The sequence below is a fragment of the Lottia gigantea genome (assembly GCF_000327385.1).
Source record: "Lottia gigantea unplaced genomic scaffold LOTGIsca_79, whole genome shotgun sequence".
Taxonomy (NCBI): domain Eukaryota; kingdom Metazoa; phylum Mollusca; class Gastropoda; family Lottiidae; genus Lottia; species Lottia gigantea.
This window is the reverse complement of record NW_008710630.1, coordinates 617,190-638,176: the sequence shown is the minus strand read 5'-3', so window position 1 is coordinate 638,176 and position 20,987 is coordinate 617,190. Positions and strand designations below refer to the sequence as shown.

At 33.8% G+C, this 20,987-nt stretch overlaps 1 protein-coding gene across 1 annotated transcript in view; it reads left to right on the top strand.

The window, feature by feature from the left end:
- Positions 1–424: 424 nt before the first annotated feature.
- The window catches only part of LOTGIDRAFT_168803 (hypothetical protein), a gene marked incomplete at both ends in the record, with an annotated part of 41,498 nt that continues 20,935 nt past the window's right edge, over positions 425–20,987 (top strand). The window contains 5 exons of the mRNA XM_009066717.1: positions 425–430; positions 696–796; positions 7,785–7,920; positions 8,115–8,301; positions 12,842–12,932. Of these exons, the coding sequence (XP_009064965.1) occupies positions 425–430; positions 696–796; positions 7,785–7,920; positions 8,115–8,301; positions 12,842–12,932 (521 nt within the window). The remainder of the gene's footprint in view (positions 431–695; positions 797–7,784; positions 7,921–8,114; positions 8,302–12,841; positions 12,933–20,987) is intronic.

Genomic DNA, 20,987 nt, shown 5'->3' with positions numbered 1-20,987 from the left:
ACATCTGGTAAGTCAGATTGTCATCACGCCCAGACAAAATGGCTTCCAAAAGTTCACATTTTAAAATATTCTGATGAATTTACCAAAAGATCTATGACATATATATAAATATGAATAAATATACTACAATATTTCAGAGAGTTCACATAGATAAAAATTCGCGAAATATCAACCTGACATCTCAAAGACAAAGTAGGTCGTCATGACCAGACATGAAAGTTCACATTTTAAAATATTCTGATAAATTTACCAAAAATCTATGACATATACATAGATATATGAATACATATACTACAATATTTCAGAGAGTCCACATAGATAAAAAAAAATCGTAAAATATCAATTTGACTTCTCAAGGGCAAAGAGGGGACACAGGATCAATGAGGGGGGCTCCCAGCATCAATTTGAAAGTGGGGGAGGGGCAATGCCAGTCAGTTCCTTGGTTTCCCCATTGAAATGCCACTAGAGTGTTCACACAGCATCCACATTTTGAATTGTTATTGAAGAAATTTGAGGGTTGAGGGTGAAGGGCCAATCACTCCCCAAGCCACTAGAGAGTCCACACAGCATCCACATTGATTTTGAATCGTTATTGAAGAAATTTGAGGTTGAGGGTGAAGGGCCAATCACTAGAGAGTCCACACGGCCTCCACACATTTTCAGAATCTTAATGGTTTATGTTCTTTTTATTTCAGGTAACCAAGTTACAAGTACATGATTGCAGCCAGTATACTACTTGTTACGATTGTCTGGGAGCCAAAGATCCGTATTGTGGATGGTGTTCTTTTGAAGACAAGTAAGTCAGTCTTATATAATCTTATTAATGCCCCGATTCCTTAAAAACATCTGAAACAAATATATCAACTTCTGAATTTATTGGACAAGTAGGTTCAAGAAATCTTTTAAAGGGATTGTAAAGAGGTTTTCTAAATTTTTATGTATATCAGTGATACCTATACCATCGCTTACACCATTCCAATTTTCAATCAGACGTCTGTCTTTCTTAAATAACGTCACTATCAAAAAGGTCCTTGATATTTAGCAAGCTTTAGCAATCAAACGTCACCAACTGCTTAGTTTTAGTGGAATTGCAAGAACCACAGATGTCTGATTGAAAATTGAAATGGTGCGAATTGAATGCTATCAGTGTCCCAGATATACAGAAAATCTCTTTACAATCTCTTAATTCTATTGGCCATTATGTAACTTAAGTTCAAATCCCTTTTATGACAAGAAAATATTTTGATATCAAAAGATGAGGATGTTTTTAACACAGAAACGTAGAACAGAAATATCTCTGAGTTTTATCTTAACACGTAATATTTGTTATTCTGTCTTCTAGAGGTGTGATTTTTACTTAGCTTTTAGCACCCAGATACCAGTTTGTTTTTTTCTGGCTGTTAATTTAATAACTGCATGATCAATTATTAACTCTAAAAATAACATGATGATTACCTAATTTATAGAATGGTTTTTGATACGCCCAAATGTGGTTTAAGGGTGGGAATAGAGGAGGAATGGTTAATAGTGAACGGATCAGGGTGAACAGAGAACGGTTCAGGGTGTCCAGTGTAGGATTATCGATACAGTAGAAAATAGAAGATGCGAACACATAACGTTAACGATTTGGACACAATGTAGACAGGATTAGCTTCTTATATTTTATATTGTATCAACAATCCTACAACTTACACCAGTCCTGACACTGTACATTGTTTATTCTTACTTTCCACTTGCCAACCATGATCTGACATAGTTGTTTCGGATCTCATGTTCTAGTTTATGAATCATTTAACCAATCAAATTCTCTGTTCAATAAATATTTCTTTGAAAAGTGATTTTTATTGGTTAACATAAATAATAAAGACTTTTCAAGCTATTGTGTCAAATGTTTCAGCAGAACACAATTTAAAGAAGATGGATCACAGTTGACAGTTGAAGTCATTCGTAGAAAAACATAAAACAAAATCTCCAGATCACATTTAAACTAGATTGTCCATTAATTAACCCTAGCTTTGTAATCAGCAATTAGCTTTTATTAATTAACCATTTTAATTTTTAGAATGGCCTGTTAATATAGAATGCCTTTCTGACTTAAGTTTCATTCATTATTTCTAATTTTTTATTTTGATTTTTTAAAAGAAACAAGCGAGTGGATGTGTGAGTATATAATTTATGTTGTTCTGTTTTGGATTCTGTTGTAGCTTCAGTCAGTTGGTTTTGGATTTGCTTATATTTTACATTATTTCAGTCAATATGTATTAATTGTGGATGTCATATTTTAGCTGTCTTGTTTGGGGTTTTATAGCTCAGTCTGATAGAGCTTGGTGCTTTATGTGACTTCATTTGCTTAGTAATATCTAACAAATGGTGGTCGTGGGTTCTAATTCTGGTCTGCATGTGATAGTCTGAGGACTTGAATAAGTCGACCCAACTGTACATGGGTTCAGATAATCTGGGAAAGATCAATGTCAAGAGGTTTGATCTAGGACCAGCTTGTGAATCTAAGTTGTTATCCTTGTAAGATATTGTTGTTTCTTTCTTTCCTTTTATCAGCCTTGTATTTTTAAAACTTTTAGAAACCAATGGATATCCAAAACCCTGCCACAAAACGTATTATAACATGCTTCTTTGGGTTGGAACCTAAAAATTCCAATTGGCATTCTATTTTGTTTTTGAATTGTTTTTGAAAATAATGGAATCATAATATGGTATGTCTTTGGCTACATGACAAATCTTTCTTATTGATGTAAGCTTTAAGATATTCTAGTTCTCACCATTATATAAAGTAATTATAAATACATGGTCTACAACAAGTTGTTATTTTATGATAAAAACATCTGGTAGGTAGATCACTTACAGAAAATAAATTACATAATGTTTAAAGGGACTGTGAAGAGGTGTTCTAGATTTTTTATCCTTATCGGGGAGGTTTTTGGTTTCTATTTGCATCATTCCAATGTTTAGTCAGATGTCTGTGGTTCCTGTAATTATAGAAATGCTTACTAATATTATTTGGTTTTATTGAAATTGCAGGAACCACAGATGTCTGACCGAAAATTGGAATGGTGCAAATTGATGCTATCAGTGTCCCTGACACTCCGATACACATACATAGTTTAAAAAACTCTTGACAATCTCTTTAATCTTGAGATTTGAAATGTAATAAAATGGTTTAAACAATGTATATTACACCTTTAGACATAAAGTTATACAACAATATAAGTAAGCTTTCGTATACAATCAAGAGATTTTCCTAATCCAGAACAAATGTACAGAACGAGAGATTTCCTGAAAATTAAGCTTGTGAAAATTTGAACATATTTCAAGCACAATCCTCAAGTTAACAAACACAAAATAAATATCAATGAATTTTTTACGATCAGAAATATTTTCAAAATAAACAACCAAAGTCACATGATCAATTCCATGCAAAGAAAAGGCCTGGATAAACAAACAATATTTTTTACGATTTTCTGCATCATTTCACGAACTTTTGTTGTTTTGATTGATGAAACGGTTCTGCAGCAAAGATATTCGGAATTTCGTTGTTAATATTGAATGAACTTGAACTATTTTCTCTTTGCGATGTTTGTTTGAGGAATTTTTTATTTATTTCTGCTGAAAGGCGATCATTAGATGTTGCATTTTGATTCCGTTTTCAAACCTGTGTCTGTTATTTGACTAAACAAGTTGTAACAGAAGTCAACGATTTTTTTCATTATTTTTCATCGTGTTATATTTGTAAGAGAATGTTCGCTGTTGACCAATCAACCAATCAAAAGTATTGAAGGTCTCTCGTGTGGAAAGGACAAGTGAGGTTGAAATTAAATGAAAAGTTGACCAATCAACCAATCAAAATTTAGAAGGAATTGATGGTCGCCCTTATGGAAACAACAAGTTGTGTTCGAATTGTCCAACTTTCAAATGAATAGTTTTATAATGGACCAATCAAATTGGGTATATTGAAGAAGGTATTTGAAGCCTACCGAGTGAAAGCAATAAGTAGAGTTCAAATTGTCAAACATACGAATGAGAAGGGAACCAATCAAAATTGAGAAGAAATTGTAAGTTTACCTTTCATTCCGATGAAAAGTTTACCAATGGACCAATCAAATTGGATATTTTGATAAGGTATTTGAAGTCTCCCGTGTGAAAAGGACAAGTTGAGTTCAAAATGTCGAAAATTCCAATAAAAAGTGTGATGTTTGTCATTCAGTTTGACAGACATATTGACGTTTACTAATTAGACAAACCGATCTGCTTCGTCACTTTTATCTTCATCAATTGATGAAATTAACGAGTTCTAGCTAATTAGACAATTTTCCCCATCCTTATCATAGCGTTCAATAGTACCTTGACAGTTTTACTAATTGCTTTTTATGGTTTTTTTGTGTTAAGAGTTACATGTTCAATGGTGTCTAAACACTATCAGGAATTGCTTTTATTGTTGTTTTCTTACATTAGTTATTGAACTGGAATATTTCTTAATTGCTTTATGAAACCGCGGTGGCTCAGTGAGTGAGTTAGATGTTTGCTCACTTACCCGAAGGTCCAGAGTTCAATCCCTGTATTGGTAGAGATAATACCTTCAGATTTTTCAACCTGGTTTCCCCCCTGTCAGTGATGCAGGTAAGAGGGACTGAGATGGAAAGACAATGGATGAGAAGATGGATGAGACAATAAACTAACATCTTGTGTGATACAGGCTGTACATGTTAAAGATCCCTGTTGGATATTGATCGGACAAATTTCCTATATCAGACACTGCATGGGGTTGTTCAATTGATTGCAGACAAGTAGGACATAATGTAATCTCTATAGCTTTGTATTGTTTTTGTTAATTTGCTCAAATTATAATTGCTATAGCCATTTTAAGACTTTATGGGTAGACTGTTTCAGAGACCAGTTTTTAAAGTATAAAGTTTTTAAGTTCGTCATTGAAATCTATTTGTCTATTGATCATTCATTGGTCTTGAGAGAAAAACATTTAATTCAATTTGTTTTAAAAAAAACTGATTCCAACCGTTTCATTCGGTTTCTGGAACCTGATAAAGCAACAAGTTGGCTTTTTAGAAATTTCACAAAAAATCTATTTTATCGCCAATAAGTGGGACTCGTTTTTAGAAAAAAAAAATTAATTCGATAAAATGGAAAACATCGGCTGGAAGTTTATTCAGTTTATTCGTTTACGATCTATCCCATGATTCATCTTGATGATTTATGTCGATTTGGGCGGAAAATTTTACGTTTCTTTCTGCTTGATTGCCAGGAATATTTTACATTTCTGTCGTTTGCGGCCATCGTAGAGCAATTCATATCAATTAGACACGCTTCACGTTTGCGAAAAATATATTCCTCGGGGACTTGTTAGTCAGAGTGGTTTGTGTTTCGTGTCAAAATACGACTAGTTATGACTGAAAAATGAATATTTTAGAAAACTTGAAGCAGTTTTTATCTGTTTTATGTTTTTTTAATGTCAATTGGTGTTGTTTTATGGTCTAAGTCTTGAGGGATTTTAAAAACTATTTCCCATTTCGATGGATGCCTTGCTGTCATAATGATACATCTTTTACAAGTTAATGTCTTTTTTATGAGTCTTTTGGAATAATGCCTTGAAAATTCTCCTACTTTTCATTTGAAACTTAAACAGCTTTGCAATTAAAAACTTTTTAAACAGCTGTTAAACTTTCTGTTATCCAAATTTATCAGAAGACAAAAATATTGTATAGAACTAGTGAATAAACAATTGAGACATCTGATTGAAAATTGGAAAGGTGCAAATTGATGCTATCAGTGTTCCTGATACACATAAAAAATTTAGAAAAACCTCTTTACAATCCCTTTAAGAATTGGCATAACATATTGCTGGTATTGTAGTCAAAGTGTTACAAAGATTAGCGCTGAAAATACCATAAGATACGAGAAGCGTTGGTAGATTAACTCATAGATGGATAAGATAACAAAATATTACCACGGAATGATTAATACTCAACAATCAATAAATAATTATGCAAATGAGGACAATTACGCATAATGACGTGCACATTTGACCAGAATTTGAATCATAAATAATGTTTGTCATATCATCTGATATAGCATAGTATTTGAATATTGAAATGATAAATAAGATCGTGTTGCATTCTTTGACAATTTAATCTTCCCGATTTACGTTAATTATTGTCCTTTATGACAGCTCCCTCGTCAATCATTTTTATGTTTAAATCATATGAATTGCAAATGTTTCGGGTATTAAACTCCGACCTCTAGGGTTCGTGACCTCTAATATTTTAGAAATTGCAGGAATTAGTCAGACAGGCGGTTGATTAGAAGCAACAGGCTGCAACCTGATGATTCCACTGACTGATTAAAAGATTCTACTACTTGCATGAATGAGTTTCTGCGATTCCATGCTTTCAGGAATGGTCTTTTGTAAATCAGTGATTCACGTATGATTCCATGGCAATTTCTGCCAGAATTTCCATATTTTGATGATTCCATGTTTTTATACCTACTGATTAAAAGTTCCTGTAAGTTGCATGAATGACTTTCTGCAATTCCACACTTTCAGGGATGGTCTTTTGTAATTCAGTGATTTGTGTATGATTCTTTGGTTCATGATTGAATGGCGCTTTCTCCTCGGATTTCCATATATGGTGGTCAATTGTCTATGGCCTCCAGAATATCTATTGATATGCAAATATAGAATGAGTAATATTTCATAGTCGAATACAAGTAACGTTTAATTTTTCTGATTAGTGACTGAATGATTAAAGAGATTGTTAAGAGATTTACTAAATTTTGTACGTGTATAATGGTTACTGATAGCATCAATTGCACCATTTCAATTAACCAATTTTGTTCCTGCAATTCCACTAAATTTAGGGTTTTATGATGTCACAAAGGCTCTAAGGGATGTTAAACTCTTGCTAAGAAAACCATTTTTCAATCCCTTTAATCCAATCTAAGTTAAAGGGAATTAGTGAAGATGTATTATTAGGCTTTGGCTAACAGAGTTTTGCTTAAAGCATTTTCAAATTGTCCAGCCCTTTAGGTCCTTTTTTGGAATCAGTAAGCCTGACTCTTCCTGACACCAGGTGATTCTGGCCAAATGTTACTGATATTTGGATTTGAAGGCCATTCTGACAACAATGTAAACATGAAACTTGTTTGAATATTTTTGCCTATTTGGTATATTATATTTAGTTTGTATGCATGTATAATTGTATTATTTATCTATTATATTTGTCTTGTATTTTAGTGGAATGAATGTTGATCATCTACTGTATTTTGTGCATTTCAAGGGATGTTGTCATTTAATTTTCTTCTTTAAGCTTGACTTTTGAAGTTCACATTTCATTAAAGCAAATTTCACAAAAACTTGACTGAAAATCATGTTCAAGTCATTTGATTGGTTGAACCAAAAATGTCTTTTGCAACCAATCATATTACTGCATTTTGAATTTTGATTTTAATCTTAGTTCTGTAAACCAATCAGATCACTGTATTTTTTTTAAACTCTGGTTAAGATTTTGTGAAATAGTAAATAGTCCGCTATTAATAACACACCAACTGCATAAAGAAAGTTTTTAAGTTAATCCTTCGTTTTCAGTTTTTAAGTTAAAGAGAAACTGTCCTGACATTGTATGTCAAAGAAAATTTTTTCATGACAGTCATTGTGCCATAGTGTGTCTTATCCAAATTTTTTTGAGCTTTCACATTTATCATTTCTTTAACTTTTCATCATTTACAGATTTCTTATTTTTATTTTCTTCTATTTTTAGATGTAGCCCGACAACAGACTGCCAAATCAAAGATCAGTCCATGCGTTGGTTGTCATACAGTGGTCAGCAGTGTACCAACATCACTCAAGTTGTACCATCAAAAATACAGAAGGGTCGTGGGATCACTACTCAAGAGGTAGGTTTATGAATCTTCTTTGTTGCTAAGGAAGTTGCAGTGGCTCAAAGAGTTGCTAAGGAGCTTACAATGACAGCTTACAGTTGTCTGATTGGTCAATCACTAAAATTGATTTTCAATGTAGTTTTATAAACCAATCAAATTGCTCCTTATTAGATTTTTGAAATTATATTTTTAGATATTTTATATTTCAGCTGAAAGTATCGATAGCCTATCTACCACCAATAGATGAAAACGAATTAAAATGTGTTTTTACCAGCTACGAGATTGGCAATAAACGCCCTGTGGTGTTAAAAACGCAGGGGAAGCCATTGTTACAGGGTGGAGTTCGTTGTGATACCCCTATGCCTAATAAACTACCACCAATTCCAACAGGAAAAGGTAAGAATCCTATAAGTTTATTTTTGGGTTTCTTGGCAACTTTTCCCTCATTGCACACTGTATGATGTTGCCAGTCTTCATGAGTCCAATTTTGGCTTTTCTACGTTCAGATGGAGCCGCAGTAATTTAGTGAGTTGGACACTTGCTTACTAACCTGAAGGTCCACGGTATAATCCTGAATCCTGGCATAGGTTGAGATAATTCCTTTATAATTTTAAAACAGGTTTCCTGCAGTTAAAAATGCAGGTTGCAGGGGCTAACATGGAAAAAGCCTCTAGTCTTTTTAATTTCTGCCGCTAAAACAAAATCTGTCCCAAAAGATGGGACGCATTCTAAAACCGCGTTTTTGTCCCCGCAGACGACCTGATAAGTAAGAAAGTAGCAGACGTCAAGCGTCTTAAAACACCGTAATTAACAGCAATAATTAACATTGTAAAAGTGATTGTCGAATCAAAAACAAAAAACCTAATTCCCTTTCTACAGTGACGTCTTTTAACCGAATTTGGTCCCTGCAGACGACACGTCATGACAACAAAACTCATCAGACGTCAAGCATCTTAAAACCACTAATTGACAGAGCAGAAGTCATTGCTGTTCAAAAACCAAATTCTCTCCCTAAAGAGGCATTCTGAAACCATAGCCTTGGTCCCTGCAGACTTTAAACTTTCATAATGTTCTAGAGCTGGTCAATTTGAGTTCAACCAATTAGATTTGACAAATTTTGGAAAATTTTTACAACCACCGTCCATCCCTACAGATGCGATGAACCCTTAAACGACATTCTGGTCTGTGCTGCCAGTAGACATATAAAAAACCTCATCGTTTTGATTCCAACCAATGAAACTTGACAAAATTTATAATCAAGTTCAAGAAGATTAATTTTGTCTTCTATAGCGACGATTTCTTAATCAGAAGACCTACGGGAGTGGAGAACAGAGATCGTAAAAAATCTCTTTATATCATTAAGAATTTGTCAACAAGTTGGATTTGAATTTTATCATTATTATAACGATGATAATGGCCTCACGCTCGGAACAATTTGATTAAAACACGAACAAATACAACCATAAAATGTTTCGTCGCATCTTAAACAGGCTTTTAACCAACGCAAAGAATTCCTTCACGTTTTTTATCGTTTCTGCCATCCAACTTCAAACATTTTCAACATAAAAGGTTGATTTGGTTAAGGAGAAAAGATGGCCGAAGAAATGACGTTCGGTTTAAATCGTCGTTTTACGCAGAAACTAATTTTTACATCGTGTTCTGGGTCATGGACCATGTTTCTTTAATTCATTAACAAGACGGTCTTAATTTAGATTAAGGCAAAATCAATACAATTTGCTGTGTAGACGCTCTTAATCATAAAGAGAAATTGTGTGGATTCTCCAAAGTTTGTAATGCTTTTCTGATTCAGTTGTAGCATAGGATCAAAGAAAGAATAGAGAAGGGGGGGGGGGGCTTCTTTTTTAATCTAATTTTAAGTTTTTGGCAAATCAATACTATATAAACTAATATACATATTCTGGAATTTACCTCATTGCACACTGCATGGTGTTGCCTGTCTTCATAAGCCTCATCTGAAAGGACTAGGCCAGGATTCCAAACCTCATCTTTTTATTCTGTTTGATGTTCCAATAGTGCAAATTTCTTCAAACAAAAAAAATAGGAAAAAAAAAAACAGCAGACATTTTCAAAGGCTGATTAAAGTCTCAGAAATTTGATGTGAGTCAGAAAGTTGGTCAATGGCGGGTCAGGATTGGAGCTCTCTAATTTACGTGAGGAAAAAGGAAGGAAAACGATTGAAGTAATCATGGATTTGTGACTATCAGCGATTATTAACCAAAGTTTGATAAACACTTTCGGCAGATTTGAACAAGGCTGATATTTGTGTTGATGTAGTTAATAGTGGTTTCTACGTCTGCTATCTTAGCTTGTGGCGCCATCTCTACATGTCGATTAATCTTGATCCTGCTTAATCTTCACTGATATTTGTGATAATTTAAAGGGACGAACGAAGCAGGTTCTACATTGTCTGGTCAAGTTGCCACCTTTCTCGAAAAAGAAAAATTGGTTGTTATCCATGAGAACTTTTCAAAAGAAATGGGTTGTTGATAAACTTAACATTATTAGCTATGTGGACTCTCTGAAAGAGATGCCAAGTTGATAAACACAAACACTAAATTTGTAGCGGCTATGTGGACTCTCTGAAACTGATGCCAAGTTTAAAAACACAAACACCAAAATGTTAGCTATGTGGACTATCTAAAAGGGATGCCTAGTTACCTACATACATGCACTAAAGCTAGTCCTATCAAAGGAAGATGTAGAATTTACCAAAACCGTCACTTTAATTGCTTATATTTACGTGTATTAACCAATATTTATCACATTTTAACTCTCAAGAGTAATGAAACCTCATTTTTAAAAAACCTTCATCCTTGAATCAGATTCCAATTTGACTTGCTAATCGCAGAAAAACAGAATCAAGATGTTGAAATTTCCACTTCTACTCAATTATTGAATATAACTGCGTAGAGATCAGCAAAAAAAAACTGAAACTTTGTAACACTTTCAGCAGACGTGAAGTCTGAACCACAAATGAAATTCAATTACATTTTCTCAATATGATTCTTATTCTGCTTCAGCTCCAATTTCCCGCCTTTAAAATAATGGCGGCATATTACCATCAATTACTATGCATGGAATCTATTCACTGCAATTGAAATGCAACAAATTCTGGTGGTGTTTTCGCGTCTGCCTGCTGTTTTTTTGCGACACATATGGTCATTTTAACGAACTTTTTCTGTTGACTTTTAATTCTCTGTATGAAAGGTTGGAAATGTTTTCATTGACAATTTGGCCATTTTTTCTCACTCTAGCACTTTACCTTTCTCCTAACATATAAATGGCCTGTCAATCAACTAACATGCAACAATAGACGATGGCGCCATTTTTTTCCTGGCTAATATATCAGGAATTGTGAAATGGGTTAAAGACAATATGGCTATTTATTAAACATATATTTTATAGTGACTGTTGGGAATTGCATACAAAAGTCTATAAGGGCTGTTGATTTGGTTATATTTACCAGTCATGTAGGCATTTGATTTTGATTGTATTTACCAGTCCTAGAGTTTTTACTATCAATAGTTCTGGACTATTTAATGTTTATATTTACCTACCAAGTATAGCCCTGGTCTGTTTTACCAGGCATGTCTGACTAGAGCTTTAGACTGTTGATTATCCTGTTTTTGCCAGTCATGTTGGACTCAACCTCAAAAATAATTGACTATGAATTCAGTCTAAAGATCTTCTATATAAAATTGAAGTAGCAATATAATTTTTTTAATATAATTCAGAACGATAAGTGGCCGTCTGTGAATATCAAAAGCACCATCCCTTCAGTAATGACTGTTCTGAATTGAATTTTACAGACATATTGAGAATGATAAAGACCACCTAGGGAGAAGGAGAACATTGTTCATAGAATGTCTGCCGTCCTTTGAATGGCTATCGTCTTTTCCCTGATAATTCTAATTAGCAGACAGTTTTTATCTTCCAATTGTTCGAAATTTCAAGATTCAAATTCAATTTATATTGCTCATAAGGGAGTAGTCTTAAATGTTTTTGAAATTTTTGACGCCTATTTGAAGGTTCTGCATTTGATTTGGCAACTGGTACAAAATTCCTGATAAAAATTTGATATCATTAGTGCTTAAGGATCAGCTTGCTAGCAGAATAGTCTGATATATTTCAAACATTGGTGCCAGTTTTAGGGCTTTGTCTTTGATTTGGCAAATGGAAATAAAAGTTTGATAAAAATTAAATATTATTAGCGCAGATCCGCTAGTAGAATATTCTGAAATATTTCAGATATTGGTGCCAATTTTGGGGTTTTGTTTTTGGTTTTTCAAACTTTGGAATGTGCTCAAGATCCATTTCTAGTGTAAAAAGAGAAATGGTCTAGGCCAATGTAGCTGTCATGGCATCTCTCATTGCACACTGCATGGCTTCACCCATCTTCAGTTACCCAAACTGGAGTAGGAAAGAAGGATGTAAAACTCCATCTCATTTCAATTTACAAATATTATAATTTCATCTATTGTGACTCAGGACATGCGTTATTGCATACAGCATGGCTTTGTCCATCTTAATTTTCCCAATCTGGGGCAGGAGCCGCGGTGGCTCAGAGAGTTAGACGCTTGCTCGATAACCTGAAGTCCGGAGTTCAATCCCGGCATAGGTCGTAATAATACCTTCGGATTTTTCAACCCGGTTTCCCCCTGTCCGTGATGCAGGTAAGAGGGGCTGACATGGAAAAAGCGTCTAGTCGTTCAGATGAAACAATAAGGTCTCATGTGGTACAGACTGTGCATGTTAAAAATCTCTCGACAGTTGGAAATAAAAAAAGATCGGGCTAATGCTGCTGTCCTGGCAAAATTTCCCTTGTTCGCCGTGCATGGCGTTGTCTGTCTTCATTAGCCCACATGGTGCAGAAAAGTAGGATGTAAAACTCTATTGAATTATTTTATCATTTCAGATCATATAGTAATGAAGTTATCAATACAGTCAAAAGAAAAAGATGTCGTCTCAACCAACTTTACGTTTTTTGATTGCAGTTTACACGATTCGTAAGTATTTAATATCTATTTTATACTCATCAGTTGTCCTGATGATGATTCTATGTCAGAAACTCTTTTCTGCAGTTAGAGTTAAACCTGTATTGTTTTGGGAAATTTTTGGCTTGGGCTTTCCTAGATTATCCATAGCTATGAACAGACTAGAATCATAAGTGAAGATGGCTGAATGAGATTAGAACCCACAACCACCATATGTGCATGTGTGCAAATTTTATATCATTGCTCTACTATACCAAGTTCCAGCTTTGAAAAAACACAAGAAAGGAAGGAAACTTTACCAAGCAAATGACATCATGTAAATATTCCAACATCCTAACTGAAAACGCTACAGCCCCTCTTATTTATACAAAGACAGTTATAATACAAGGCAAATGATGTCAAGTAACGATTCCAACATTCTAACTAACTGCGCTACACCCCATTTGCAATACAAAAGATTAACATATGATATAAGTCAATATTTGCTGGGATTGCCTGATATAAACCAGAGAATAAACACCAATATATGAACTAGAATAAAATAACAATGTATATTGAGAGAGTAAAGAAACATATTGATTTACCAAATCTCTCTGGTATTCCATGATAAATAGTTATATATTTACTTCTTTAAGTGATGTAGTCGTGTAGTTTCTACACCATTCCTAAGGTAAACAGTCATGTAGATTCTACAGCATTCCTAAAGTAAACAGTTGTGTAGATTCTACAGCATTCCTAAAGTAAACAGTTGTGTAGATTCTACAGCATTCCTAAAGTAAACAGTTGTGTAGATTCTACACCATTCCTAAGGTAAACAGTTGTGTAGATTCTACAGCATTCCTAAAGTAAACAGTTGTGTAGATTCTACAGCATTCCTAAAGTAAACAGTTGTGTAGATTCTACAGCATTCCTAAAGTAAACAGTTGTGTAGATTCTACAGCATTCCTAAGGTAAACAGTTGTGTAGATTCTACAGCATTCCTAAGGTAAACAGTTGTGTAGATTCTACAGCATTCCTAAAGTAAACAGTTGTGTAGATTCTACAGCATTCCTAAAGTAAACAGTTGTGTAGATTCTACAGCATTCCTAAGGTAAACAGTTGTGTAGTTTCTACAACATTCCTAAGGTAAACAGTCATGTAGATTCTACAGCATTCCTAAGATAAACAGTTGTGTAGTTTCTACACCATTCCTAAGGTAAACAGTCATGTAGATTCTACAGCATTCCTAAGGTAAACAGTTGTGTAGTTTCTACACCATTCCTAAGGTAAACAGTTGTGTAGATTCTACAGCATTCCTAAGATAAACAGTTGTGTAGATTCTACACCATTCCTAAGGTAAACAGTTGTGTAGATTCTACAGCCTAACTCTGGGATGTGCTCCACAGCCATGTTGTCAACTTTTGTCCTTTTAAAATATAAAAAATGTCAGTTTTGAGTAATAAAATGTTACTCTACATGTACAACAGGATATGACTATATCAATAAAATTAATATCTGTACTTCCAGCATGTTTCACCATTAAAATTTGACTTTTGGTACCCATTTTCAATCCATTACAACAAATGTTGCATAAAATGTTCAACAATAAACAAAGTGTTATGGCCGACATTAAAATTGTCCATGATTCAACAAGTTTGAACAATAAAACCAAGCGAAAATGGACATTAATTTTAATGACATGCAGATTTTATTCGCGATTTTAACGCAAAAAACTGTTTTTAATTCATTAAATCGGCAAATCATTTCCTCAGAGACGATTAGAATATTTTATAGTTATCATATGAAATATGGCCATAAACTGCAAATACATGATTCATGTTGACACTGGGCCACGCTGGCTCATTGAGCATGCATTATAATTATGGTCTGGATGATAGGGTCTTCATTACTGTATGAAGCTTCATTGAGCACTTATTACACTCATGGTCTGGATGATAGGGTCTTCATTACTGTATGAAGCTTCATTAAGCATTTATTACAATCATGGTCTGGATGTAAGGAACTTTGTTACAGTACAAAGTTTGATTGTGCGCACTTAACATTTATGGTCTGGACTTAAGTTTAATTTAGTACACTTTGAAATCATTGTCTGGATATAAAAGACTACCTTTCAAGAGGAAGCATCATTGAGCATACATTATGATTATGGTCTGGACATAAGGGACTTTGTTATAAGACGATTCCTGATTGAGCACTTACTACAATTCGGTCTGGATATAACTGTCTATTAGGAGTGCAAAAGCTCATTACAATTATTGCCTGGACGATAGGGACTTGTCTAACTGTGGATGCCTCATTGAACACACATTAAAATTATATCTTGACGTTAGGGACAGAGTTAAAGGTCCGAAAGGGAATTAACTTTACTATCTTGACATTAAAGAGTGCCGATAAAAGTCCACGAGAGAACGTGAATGGAGAAGTGTTAATTAGTGATGCTGGTCCGCAGTCGATTTTACCAACTGATTGGATTAGTCATCAGTCAAGTAATGCCACTCGTTCAATCCATCTAGAAAATTTTAAACTAATGATACAGCATCTTCACATTGTCAAGGAATTATAAACTTCAACTAATACCTTGACATCGTTAAGCACTTTTCATGGATCAGGGAAGTTGCCCTAAAATGGATAGTGGCGAATTATGAACTTCATCTCATACCTTGACTTCATTGTGTAATTCATGTAGTGAAGTTAGTGATTTGATTGGATTGTACACAAGCAAATACAGCCAATCAGAGACCTCAACAGAAAGACTGTCAACAAAATGGCAGATAATGACTAGTTCTAATCTGTGTTTTGTGTATAGAAGAAAATGAACATTATATATGATCCATGAAAATATACAAGAAAGTGCCTAATAAAGTCAAGGTATAAGAGGAAGTTCGTAATTCTTTGACATTGTGAAAATGGCAGACAGGTGTCAGGAGACTTTCGAAAATGAAAAATGCCCAATAAAGTCTAGGTATAAGAGGAAGTTTGTAATTCTTTAACATTGTGAAAATGGCAGACAGGTGTCAGGAGACTTTCAAGAAAGAAAAGTGCCTAATAAAGTCAAGGTATAAGACCTAGTTTGTAATACCTTGACACTGTGAAGATGATTCGAGGAAATGAATGCAAGAGACTGAAATTACTGTATCAGAATGGCATAAATTTTAATATTTATGGCCTTTATCTTAGGAATGCATGTTATTTGCTTGATGACTCTACAGTCGTATTTCATGGCCAACGTAGAATTTTATGGTTTATTGCCCTTATTAATGACCCATTCTTGTCAACTCTCTGTTAAAAATCATGTGATGAACGTTGGTAAAAACTCAGACTTAACTCCATCAATAATCAATTACAACTTTCTTCCATTCTTGATTCTGTTCCTCTCTTGAGGTTTGAATTGGAAGTAGAGATGAATTACCAAATTTCCCTCATTGCACACTGCGTGACATGACATGTCTTTTTAGCTTAAGAAGGTGAAGAAAAGTAGCTTAGTTAACTTGATGATTGAAGTAGTGATGATTCAGTCAGTTGAATGTTTGCTAGCTAATCACCTCACCTGTTCTGGCAAAATGTCCCCATTGCACACTGCATGCCTTCTCTGCTAAATTGCTTGAATTACCTCTGACTTATTCATTTAGAAAATTGTAGCATCATGTGTAGTGCTGCAATGTTGGTGTACATCATCATTTCCAGCACTCAGACCTTGAATTAGATCCAACTAATGACCTAACACAAAACATTCGGGCAAACCTTAATTTCTTTTTGGTCTCGGAATGAGCAGCATGTTGGTGTATATCATCAATTTTAGCATCCATCTCAGACCGTAAATAACCAAATAAGCCAATTTATACAATGATGTTCTGAAATGTTGGTGTATATCATTATTCTAAGCACTCAGACCTTGAATAACTAATCACTTAAAACAACAAATTGCTTGAATTGCAGCTGACTGATGAATTTAGCAAATTTTTGCATCATGCGTTATTCTGCAATGTTGGTGTATATCATTATGTCTAGCACTTACTCAGACCTTGAATTACCTCTGACTAATGACCTGATAGAAAAATAACAAATTGGAATTTGAGATAAAAACAGTTATTTTGTGCATTTTAATAACGGCATGGAATAGCCAATATTTACTTAGATTACAAATCTAGAAATGTCATTTCCTATTTTAAAATGGCTTCTATTCAAATCGCGAGTAACGATTAAAAACTACGTGAAGATACATGCTAGTTGTGTTTGTTAAGATGTCACGTGACTCTAAGCTACTTTTTATTTTCGGATTCTAAATGATATTGTCTTTTATTAACTCTGTGTCATAGTCAATGTAATATTTTTAAATTCAAATTAAATTTGAAATGAAATGGAGTTTTACACCCTACTTTTCTGCATGTGATTTAGCCCATGAAGACAGGCAAGGCCATGCATGAACTATGAAAGACAGGCAATGCCATGCATGAACTATGAAAGGCAGACAATGCCATGCATGAACTATGAAAGGCAGACAATGCCATGCATGAACTATGAAAGACAGACAACGCCATGCAGTGAACAGTGAGGAAATTTTTGCCAGAAGCTGAATTAGTCTTCTCTTGTTCAATTTCTATCAGAGCCTCTAATGTTTTACTATTGTCAGCTTAAAGAGATTTTCAAGGGGTTTTCTAAAATGTTTATGTGTATCAAAACCATTTTTGGCTTCTATTTGCATCATTCCAATTTTCTATCAGATATCAGTAGTTCCTGTAATTATAGAACTGTTTATGAAGTAACTATTGTAAAATGGTTAGATTTAGTGGAATCGCGAGATCCACAGACGTCTGACTTGAATATAGAAATAATAGACGCTCTAAGTTTACAAATTCTCCTACAAAGATTTCTAAACATCAGCTTTTTTCTCAGTGAATTGAGTAATTAGAAGTCAGAACCTAAGTTACATTGTCTGGAAAGACGAACTTTAAAAAGGTCTAATAGATAAAAACAATCTCACTTTACATCTGACTGGAATATCAATGATGTTAAAAAATTAAAAAACCCAGGCTGAGTTGGTCTGGTTGGTTAATGGTTATTCTGAATAATTCTCTTTTGCTTACATAGTGGTTATTTGATACAATTTGGGTTATTCATTCTTTCTTTATTTCAATTATTCTTTAATTCATTTAATCATTTATTCATTCATTTAATCATTCATTCATTCATTCATTTAATCATTTATTCATTCATTTAATCATTCATTCATTCATTTAATCATTCATTCCTGTATTTAATCATTCATTCCTGTATTTAATCATTCATTCATTCATTTAATCATTCATTCCTGTATTTAACCATTCAATCATTTATTCATTTAATCATTCATTCCTGTATTTAATTATTCATTCATTCATTTAACCATTCATTCATCCCTATATTTATTCATTTAATCATTCATTCCTATATTTATTCATTTAATCATTCATTCCTGTATTTAATCATTTATTCATTCCTATATTCATTCATTTAATCATTCATTCCTGTATTTAATTATTCATTCATTCATTTAATCATTCATTCATCCCTATATTTATTCATTTAATCATTCATCCCTATATTTATTCATTTAATCATTCATTCATTCATATATTCATTTAACCATTCATTCAATCATTTAATGATTCATTCATTCCTATATTTATTCATTTAATCATTCATTCCTATATTTATTCATTTAATCATTCATCCCTATATTTAATCATTCATATATTTAATTAGTCATTCCCTCTTTATTTCACTCATTCAATCATTCATCCATCCATCAAACTATCCCTACATATTGTCATTCATTCATTCATCAACCTGTCATATATCCATCAAGTTACCCATTCATTCATTCATTCATTCATTCATTCATTCATTCATTCATCCGTCTTTCTTTATGTTCTCATTGATCATCTAGCTATCAATATTTTATAGAAGAGTTTTCAGAGAAAAAATATAAAATTGTAGAATAGGGGAATTATAGTGGAAAGTTTTAATGGCATAACTTTACTTTTTACGAGGGTAAGAATATCGTAAATCTTTTTCGATGGTCATTCTATTGACGAGTGGCCAGACTCTAAGCGAAGAATTTCAACCAATCGATGACAGCAATCAAATTAAACTAAATCCTTCACGGAAATGGCGAAACTTTTTATGAAGTAAGGATTTCAGCTAGCTTAATTTACTTGCATAAATAACAAAGTGCAGGGATAAGTGCGAAGAAAATTTGACATTCACGAGACCAAGGGAAGTAATCTACCAGATTTACCAATAAATAATTAATTCTGATTGATAGCGATAGGGTTACTGGCGGCCATATTGGATTACTGCTCTCAGAATTATCGCTCAAAGAATCTTGTGAGTTGAAATCTCGTTAAAAATATTGAATTGAATAAATTGTTGTTGATTCTAAGATTCTGATTTGTAGAAAGTGCAAACTGAAAGCATTGGGCGAGGAATTGAAAACTTAAAGTTTAAGGTCCTGATTTCAAGGGTGGGAACTGATGGAGTCCTAAGGTCATTGGTTTTGGAATCCAAAACTTTAAATAGTTTATTTTCATAATTGTCTAACAGTCAAGGGTTCAATCCAGACATAGATTGAGATAACACCTTCAAATTTTTCAACTTGGTTTCCTTTTGTCAGTGAAGCAGGTTGGAGGGGCTGACAGTGGTGTGGACGGGACAATAAACTTATGTTCTGTCGAAAAAGAGATGGCAAATGCATTATCTTTGTAAAATTGCCCTCATTGCACACTGCATGTCATTGCCCTCTCCATTAGCCAAAACAGTCGCAGATAAGTAGGACATACAACTCCTTTTCATTTTGTTTTTTCGACAATCATGCTCCATGAAATTTACAATATGCCATCAATGTCAAGTGTTTTTTGTGTAGCCCTAGGGAAGGATATGTGTTAAGACAAGACAGGAAAAAATAACAGACGTAGTTTTGAACTCGATTAACCAAACTATGTTGAAGAGGTTGAAAAATAACAACTTTGTTGATTCTCAAATAGTTGCCGTCTGTTTGTATTTTGACTCACTTCTTACAAATCATCCTGACATTTTTAATCCATTTCAAAGTTTTGACTATTTTTAATACGTCTGAAAATAACATTTGGTTAGAAATGTGTCATAATAGCTTGTGAACACTCTATAGTCTATGATTTGTGAGACTTGCCCATGACTTGGAAAAAGCGTCAAGTCTTTCGAACGGAACTATAAATCGTGGCTCTGTGTGCTACAGGCTTTGCATGATAAAGGTCCTTGACATTTAAAAATCGAAAAAGAGTAGGCTAAAGCCGTTGTCCTTGCAAAATTTCCCTCATTGCACCCTGCATGGTGTTGCACGTCTTCATTAGCGCACATGATGCTAATCTCTTTAAGTTTACGATTGTTGAGTACTTAAATGTCTGGTGTGTGAGCCCCCCTTCACAAGTTTATGCCCCCTTTTCGCCTCCCACCTAATAATCCATTGAAACACCATTGACAAGCGTTTGTGAAGGTGTTTGGTTGTGGTATTGTATCAATGAACAACCATAATATTATTACCATGTCAATCTAATTTTTTTTTAGAAATCACAAGACATTTTGTTTTAACTTTTTAAAGTATCAAGTTGTTTTAAGTCAGAAAGAAATTTTTTTTAACACCAATATGTCAATCATCAGCTATACATGCATTGATTGGAGGAATTTATCTTGTATCTATGACGACAACAGGAAGTGTTGGGTGCTGCCATCTAGAGAGTTGATGAGTATTTAAAGGAAATGAACTGTCAGGCCGACTCTCAGTGCCTGTTGTTCCTCACTTAATGGCTGATCAAGCTCTCTTCAATATGTCTTCTGAACAAGTTGTATATTAAACTGGAATGATAATGCTGTAAACTTGAAAGGTTCCCTCATTGTACACTCTCAAGTGTCTGTTGTTCCTCACTTAATGGTTGATAAAGCTCTCTTCAATACGTCTTCTGAACAAGTTGTATATTAATGCTCCAAAGATATTTTGACTGTTTAAAATCGAAACGAGTTTGAGATTGCTGCTGTTATAAAACGATTTTCCTC